The following is an 8,703-nucleotide window of genomic DNA, read 5'->3' on the forward strand; positions in this document are numbered from 1 at the left end:
AGCAGTGTGACTGAGAGGCTGACGTTCTTGCTGAGGCTTAATTACTTCATAAAAGTGAACATTGTGGGCTGGGAAGATAGCTTGGCGGTCTAAGTGCCTGTCTGGCAAGTGCAAGGACCTGGGTTTGATCCCTGGTACCACATGCTGTGCTGGCCCCAGAACCAGGGGGGGTGATGCACACCTATAATCCCAGTGCTGGGGAGGCTGAGACAGGAGGGTCTCTATGACTACAGGCTGTGTAGGAAGACCCTGTACCAAATATGTGAAGAAATAAAAGATAAAAAAAAAAAGCGAACCTCTCCAGTTCATTCACAGGTGTTTACTGAGCGTACACTGAGGACAAAGCATTCCAACACACACTCAGTTGTCCTGTTGCTTACTTTTAGACGGGAAAAGCCGAATGGTTGTACAGTCCGCTCGCCCGCAGGGTTGCCGGTGCATGCACACAGGTGCCTAAGCTAATTCGTGTCACACAGCAGACATTCAGCGCACGTTCCTGAAGAACTCACAACCCTGTGGGAAGATAAAAGAGCACGCACAGGGAGCTGAAGCTCAGTAGGAGAGGGGCACACAGAGACTCAGGAGAGCCCAGACGGGCACACCGCTTCGGCAGGTGGGCAGAGGGAAGCCCTCGTGGAGGCTCTCCCGGCCTTGGCCACGGACTGGCTTTGAGGAAGACAGAAGGGCAGTTTGCAACCTAAGGCAGAAGGCAGGCCTGGGCGAGTGGAGCCAGGGCGCTTCTGTAGGGCAGCTGTTGTCAGGCTGAGGTCAAGGCGGGGGGAGGTGATCACAAAGCACGGAAGTGTCAAAGGCTGCCTATCTTTCGGTGAGCCCAGAAAACATGAGTATTCTTTTTTTTTTTTTTTTTTAAATCAGAGTCTCCCTGTGTAGCCCAGGCTGGCCTTCAACTCGTGGCGATCCTCCTGCCTCGGCCTCCCGAGTGCTGGGATCACAGATGTGTACCACCGCGCCCAGCCCAACAGGAGCACTCCAAACACCTTCCTATATTTCTTTTATTCTTACCATTTTCAGCTTGATCGAGCCACTGCTGGTACGTGAAACGCTGCACATGAGTCGTGTGCACAGTTTGGTGGTCTACTTGTTTCAGAGCTTGAAGTTCATGGGAAGCACAGTAAAGCCTTGGTTTGCAAGCGCGGTCCGTTCGGGGAACATGCTTGTAATTCAAGGCACTGCTGATTCCACTACAAGAAATCACGGACACTCACATCATTCACTCCACAGTCCAAACTGATCCATACACGAGCGATTACAGAGCTGCACCATAGTACAAAATAACGAAGAAACGCAAAGAGCGCACTGGCTCAGGTGTGGCCGGTATCACGTGGCATTCCGCATCACGTGGCAGCCTCGCGTGACGCAGCCTCGCGTGACGCAGCCTCGCGTGACGCAGCCTCGCGTGACGCAGCCTCGCGTGACGCAGCCTCCCGTGACGCTCCGCCTCCCGTATGACGCAGCCTCGCGTGACGCACCAACTCCCGTGTGACGCAGCCTCGCGTGACACGCAGCCTCGCGTGACGCGCCGCCTCCTGTATGACGCAGCCTCGCGTGACGCGCCGCCTCCTGTGTGACGCAGCCTCGCATACTGCTCACAAGGCGGGACCTTGCTTGTTTACCAAGTTAAAATTTGTTAGCAGCGTCTGCCTGTCCTGCCGAGCCCGCGCGGAGCGAGTTCTCACAACGCCCGGCCGTCCTGTGTATGGTTAACTCTGGCTTTGTGCTTCCACTTTCGGAGATCAGGAGAACTGGGAAATTCTGACTGGGAAGGACCGCGCCAGCAGGGAGGAGGACCAGCCGCTGTGCCCAAGCTGCTCGGGGTGAGCAGGAGGAGGAGGGGATGTTCCAGACACCGCCTCTGGCACTTCCCGGAAAGAGCAAAAAAGAAAAGCTAGATGACAGGAGATAGGAAGATTGATCTTTTGCAAAAGAGAACTAAGAGGTGGAGGGAGATGAGGGAGGGAAGGGACAGGAAGGGGAAGGATAGAAAGTGGAGATGTGTGCAGGCACCGGCCCCGAGGGGGACACAGCTATTAGGCACCGCCAACCTGGGCTGCTAAAGAAAAATTTAAAAAGAGAAATGGATAGGAAGGATTGATACTTTCATGCAGAATCTTGTACAGTAAAGGAGGAGAGTGAGATTGAGGGCCACGACAATAGTCTGGAATAAGTTGGTTGATGTGAATTTAGGAAAATTATTTAAAGGCAATTTCTTTTCTTTCTTTTTTTTCTTAAATGTATTTAGTGCAGGGTCTACAGGGTCTCACTACACAGATCGGACTCGTAGTGATCCTCAGCCTCCCCAGCTCTGGAATTACAGGCATGCGCTACCACGCCCAGTCTCAGTGGCCTTGGGGACCACACGCCGGGGATGGAACCCTGGTCTCTGTTGCTGCTGAGCTATCTGGCCCGCCCTAAAAGCAATTTCTGAACTCCCGTGTGCATTTCAGGTCCTACCTAAAGTGTGCACGTGTGAGTGGAAGTTTTTATGCAAATTTCAATACATCATTGTAATTGTTTAAGTGGTTACCAATAGAAACCTGCTTTCTAGATTTTGTTTTTATTTGTTTATTCAGATTCTGGTGCTGTGTGAGTAAAATAACTCCACAATTTTAATTAGGGTTCTGTTGTTACTTTTCAATTAATCTGTGGCAGTAGCTTTAGCCTTTTTGTATTAAATCATGTTCTCCATGCGCGCTTTTAATGAGGGAACAAATGGATCGTATTTATGTATTGGATTCTTGCCACTGCGCTGTGTATTTGGTCGTGTCTTTTGAAGCATATTTTTGTCAGTCATTTTATGGTCAATCTCGTCTGGCAAAAAAAAAAAAAGAAAGAAAGAAAGAAATTATTTGTTTGGATAAGATTTCGTTTTTCTTTCTTTCTTTTTATTTTTTAATATACAAGAGACTGTTCTTACCTCTTTTTCCTTTTCCTGGAAAATGAGACCCCCTCTTCCCCACTGTACCTGGAGTGAATTCAGAGTGTTTCTTAGGTGCTTTACTCTGCCCCCGCCTCTGCCGTGGGTCCCCTCACCTGCTTGACATGTACTCTACCCTCTACTCCTGGGCTGTCTCTGTTTTTGTTTCGTTCTGGAGACAAAGTCTTGCCGTCCAGCTCAGATGGGCCTCGAGCGTGTGAGCATCCTCCTGCCTCGGCCTCCCGAGTGCTGGGCTCACAGGCTGCGCCCGCAGGCATGGCTGTCAGGCTGCCTCTCTAAGTGAGCCTTACGTGCTGCTTCCTTTGGGCTCAGGGACAGGCACGGCAAAGTCACTGTGTGGTAGGGAGAGGAAGGTGGGGTGCAAGGATGGACGTGCTGGCGGGGGAGGGGCTGGGGCGCACCCTGGTCGGCCTGAGCCCCCAGACCTCTGTGTCCCTCTCCTCCTTTTCTTCTATTGTCCTTTTATCCCACAGCTCGGAACACCCCCCACCACGTAGAAGTTCAGCTGCCTGCCGTCCCTGCTTCTGTCTGACAGCAGTCAGTGTTGGAGAAAATGCCACTCCTGGGTCGCTGCTGCTGCTGCTGCTGCGTCATCCCGGCTCCCGCCTCAGCCAACCGGAAGGCCTGCGCTTGGTCTCCATGTGTCCCCTGCCAGCCCTCCTGTCATTACCAGCTCTTTCTATCGCCCCTGCGAACATACGAGGGAAAACAGGCTCGGGGCATCCTGACCACGAAGCTGCCCTCTGCGCCTGCCTGGGCCCCTTGCGGTCCCTGCGGGCCACTCCTTCAGCTGAGCCAGGCCTCCCGGAGGCACCCTGAGCACAGGCGGGCAGACAGGTGTTGGCAGCTCCCCGAGCTGGGTTCTCCGCACCCCAGATGTCCCTGCCCGAGTGTTCGGGTCTGATCTCGTCCCTACCCCACTGCTTGATCGTCTCAGCTGCGCTGGGCCTCGGGCTTCCTGTGCTCTGCACTGCGTCCACAGTGTCTGATGAAAAGCACAGCCGTACCCACTTCACCCTTACTGAGAAGAGGGGTGCAGTGTTCTGAACCTGAGCCACACGGGATGCGTTTGGGGGCTGATGTTAGGAAATCTGCTCGAGACACTGGGGCTTGAACCCAGGGCTGCTGTGCCTCGGAGCTGCACCTCCACCCCTCCTTATTGGTTTTTCAGCTTCGAGGCAGGCTCTTCTGGCTGAGCTGCTCAGGCTGGGCTCTGATCCTCCTGCCTCAGCCTCCTCGGTAGCTGAGATTCCAAGTATGCGCCACTGCACCTGCCTTCTTTTATTAATACAACATTTGTCCTCAGGTGAATGCTAGGACGGGGCTCATAACAGCAGTGAAATCAAAGCCTGATAGTGGGAAAGAGTTTCCCAAGGAGTAAACTTTAATTTTTTTTCTTTAAAAAGTTTCATTTTCAAATGACTGTCACATTTCCAAGCCTGCCCCTGATTCTGCCCAAGATAAACGGAGGCTGGCCTCGTGGGTGGACTGCTAATGCCCGTGGTGTATCCACACGGCCTCCCCGGCTTCGTGTTTTCCTCCCTAATCCTAGACATCTTCCTGGCTACAAAACCCAGTGAGAGTGGCACCACGCAGTCCTATAGCTACCAGTCATTCGCTCATCGGACCGCGAGGTGTCCCAGGGGCCGGAGGGGAGCTGCTGACTGAGGCCAGAAAAATAGTAGAACAAAATTAGGCCCCACACGGACAGGATGACAGGCGAGGAGCCATAGTGTTAAGCTAGGATCAGCAGCTGAATTCCCTGTGTGCCCGTAGGGCCTTGTTTGCCCTGACACACAAATCTGGACCCCAAAGGCGTCTCTTGCATCTGCCCCCAGCCTGTTCTCACGTGGCTTCTTCGCGCCCACGTAGCCCATTGGCCTTCTAGCTCCTCCCTCTCCTGGGCACGCTGCAGGACTCTGCAGGGTTTGATCACAGTGGAGATCATTATCTCTAAAGATAAGCAAGCTAGCTGCCAAGGAGGCTGAGGCAGGAGGCTCTCAAGTTCAAGACCAGCCTGAACAACAACAAGGGGTAGGGATGTAGTTCAGCAGCAGGGCACCCTGGCGTTCAGTCCCAAGAACTGCAAAAACAAAACAACAAAAATAAGCAAATGGGCCAGCGAGATAGCTCAGTGGACTAAAGCACCTGCTTAGGCAAGTGCAGGGGCTGGGCTTCGATCCCCGGCACCACATGCCGCTCCGGCCCCACCCCTGGGCACACTGAGCTGGCCACCGAGTCTGGGCATGGTGGCACAAGCCTGTAATTCAGTGCTGGGGAGGCTGAAAACGGGATCATTACGAGTCTGAGCTGTGTTGTGAGACCCTGTACCAAATACATTTAAAAAAAGTTTAGTTGCAATCACTACATTTTGTGAAATGAGGCAACACTGTGGGGTTGCCCAAGGTAGGTCCGTCAGGAGTACAGAAATGTTGCACCCCCAAAGAACCCGGACCTTCTGATGGCAGCTCCTTTATTACTTGAGTTCCCACAGTATTGCTTAACACCTCAGACAGTAATTTCTTTATATACAAATCTCTCCCTCTCTTCCTCTCGCCTCCCTCTTTCCTCCCTCTCCCTCTCCTGCTCCCTCTCCTGCTCCCTCTCCTGCTCCCTCTCCCCCTTCCCTCTCCCTTCTCTTTCCCTCTGTCCCTCCCTCCTTCTCTCTCCCTCTTGTCTTTACGAGATGGTGTTCACTATGCAGTTCAGGCTGACTTTGAACTCCCTCAGTAGCCTAGGTTATCCTCAAACTCAGCGATCCTCCTGCCTCAGCCTCCTGAATGCTGGGGTTACAAGTGTGCACCACTAGCACGCCCAGCAGATGTCTCGCATTCTGGACCCAACTGTAGGAGGGCACTAGTACCCTGGAGGGCACTGAAGGAACTGGGGCTGGAGGGAGGGCTGGCCCTCTGGAAGGCTCTTCCGTTTGCTGCCTGGGCCTGAAGCCCCAACCCGGCTTCTTAAGTGAGGCTTCCACCAGAGGGCGCTGTGTTCCCAGACCTGCTCTTGGATGTTCCTGGCCACATCCCCTTGGTCACTCACTCGCACCTCTGTGAGGCAGGAGGTGACACGCTGGTTGTCAGTGGGACTCTTTCCGGGTGAGAAAGGGGCCTAGCGTGGCTCACCAAGGTCGTTTCCTTGGGTGTAAATCTGCCCTTTCCAGGTGGTGCTCTGCCCAAGAGCAGATGCAAGGCTTTTCCTGGTCCTGCCGTCACCGCCGAAGCCATGCTCCACCAGGCGGCCCTTTCACCCCAGGCCTCCATTTCTGATGGCCGAGTAACATTTCAGTGTTGGTCTTCGCAGTCTGTTTGGAGACAGCCTGGAGCAGGGAACAGAGGTCCTCTTGGAGAAGTGGAGGAGCGGGCGCACTGAGGGGGTCCCTAGCCCATGTGTTCCAGGCACAGAGGCGAAGCCCCGATGGCAGCCCCCTCAGGCATCGAGGAGGTTTGGGGTTTGTCCTGCAGCTGGCTCACCCAGGCGGGAGTGTGTGGTGTGTGTTACACTGCTGTAAGTCCCAGGTAAAATAACACCCTTAATAAATCAGAGGTGGAAAAGAATCTTACGGATGCTCTAGATTTATAGCATCACAGATGGCGACCTTTCTGGATTGTTCATTTTTACAATGCCATTAAAGGCCCCGTTCAGCTAAGTCAGTGAGTCTTATTTTTTTTGTTTTGTGTGTGTGCCAGGACTCGAACTCACTACCTCATGCTTGCCAGGCAGGCTCTGTGCTGCTGAGCTAAATCCCTGGAGGTCTTATCGTTGGTGGGGGAGTAGGGGGCTTTGCTTTCACTAACGAAATTTATGGACGCCTATCCAAATGGACAGAAAACACATACTATTTTTCACCAATCTGAGTTTACGGCTCCCCTGAAGCCAACTGTGGACTCCAAGTTAGAGACTTCTGGTCTACCCGCTCCCTGGTATCAGGCTGACAGAGCCATTGCTCCTCCCCTGAAGGCCGTGGTGGGCTTTCTAAGTGCAGCCAAGCGCAGTGCAGTTAACGTGGAATGAGGAGTTCGAGTTCCGCAACCGAGCAGACCTGGTACAGATCATAGCGACGTGCTGAGAAGTTGTTGTTTGACCTTCCTAGGTCTCAGTTTCCTCATCTGTAAGATGGGAATAGGATAGTACTCGGGGCTGCTACTAAAATAAAAGGATATAGACATGCAACACGTATAGCACAATGCTTAGCGGATGTTCAGCGCTGAATATGTTAACTATTTTGTTGTAATTAGAAAATGGAATTAATCATTTTTACTTCCCAGATATATATTAGGATAATATATTAGGATATATATTAGGGTAGTTATTGCACCAATATCTATAGGATAATTAACTGCATTAGGATAGTTATGGTCTAGAATCTCTATAATAAGCTGTCTGCGGGATTAAAGCTCTGAAAATTTTAAACTCAGTGACCGTGTTTATTGGGCAGCACCTCAGTGGTCAAGAATTTGATTATGCCTTCAGCAACACCCTGTAATCTAGTGACTTAGAGTCCATTTTCAGTCGACATTCATTACCATATTCTGTGAGTTTGGACTAGTAACCTGGAAGAGCATGTTTGCAATGTGGAAGAGTGCTGGGGGTAGTGGTGCACACTTGTAATCCAGCACTTGGGAGGCTGAGGCAGGAGGGTTGCTGTGAGTTCAAGGCCAGCCCGGGGTACACAGCAAGACCCTGGAGGGGGGTAGGGGAGAGGGGGAGAGGGGAGAGGGGGAGAGGGAGAGAGAATATATATTTGTGGATGGACCAGACCTATTTTAATTACCATCTTATTCCTGCCAGCTGGGACGCTGTAGAAGACATTCAGTACATATGCATTGTCTGAGTGACTGGATTCTTTTTGAATACCAAACTGTCTTCAGAGAAAAACAACTTTTGACGAGTATTTTCATGCCAGAACGTATTTTCGAGACTCCCTTTCCTTCTTAGGAAGCTGGTTGCTGGGGTTCCGAACTTGTCTGCCTCGTTGGGTAACTGTGGAACCGCAGCTGTCATTTCATTGCTGGGTGTCTGAGTTTTCTCACTTAGAAAACGGGCTTAACCATAGAGTAGGTGTTAGACAGGAAATCAGTTCTGAGGGAAGGGCTTAGAAAAGCACCTAACAACCAGCGCACAACTCCGAGCGCTGTTGTGACAATTCCTATGGGCATTACTACCGGACAGCACGATTCGCTTGGTCCTGGGTGCTCAAAGTCCGCTGATGCACACCTGGAATCCCAGCACGCTGGGAGGCTGAGGCAGGAGGATCACGAGTTTGAGCTCAGCCTGGGCAACTTAGCAAGACCCTGTTTAATTAAAAAAAAAAAAAGAAAAGAAAATTAGCCATACCTTTCTACAAACTAAATTTCAATGAACGTCTTTAATTTGAAAACACAGGTAGCACACTGTGTCCTATGCCTCACTGACTTCTAAAATTTCAAGACTCGATTCTGCAGGCAGCCTCAGCGTGGTGGCGCCTGAGCTTTCTCTGCTCACCTCAGGAAGTGTGAGGAGTCATTTGGAGGAAGTGTGAGGGCTTCGGCCTCCTCAGCAGGGTGCAGAAGCTTCTGCCTCCTCTTCTGCACTCACATTTTTTTTCAGTTCCAAATAGCATTTGCATGGAGCCAGTGGTGTTGGGGAGGGCGGGCACTGCGAGGGGCGATAGCTTCCCTTTCCGATTGAAGCGAAGCTTCAGACAGAAGATTAAGAAAGTGTTTGTTATCTTCCAGCCCAGGCCTGATAGGAAATTCTCAGAGGCT

General features: G+C 51.8%; 1 protein-coding gene across 1 annotated transcript in view; it reads left to right on the forward strand.

Moving 5' to 3' along the window:
• Positions 1-8,703, forward strand: part of Skap1 (src kinase associated phosphoprotein 1) — a 234,409-nt gene that overhangs the window by 4,261 nt on the left and 221,445 nt on the right. Inside the window, exon 2 of the mRNA XM_023718126.1 lies at positions 5,955-6,054. Within this exon, the coding sequence (XP_023573894.1) occupies positions 5,955-6,054 (100 nt within the window). The remainder of the gene's footprint in view (positions 1-5,954; positions 6,055-8,703) is intronic.

Source organism: Octodon degus, unplaced genomic scaffold (assembly GCF_000260255.1).
Source record: "Octodon degus isolate 3935 unplaced genomic scaffold, OctDeg1.0 scaffold00056, whole genome shotgun sequence".
NCBI classification, from domain to species: Eukaryota; Metazoa; Chordata; class Mammalia; order Rodentia; family Octodontidae; genus Octodon; species Octodon degus.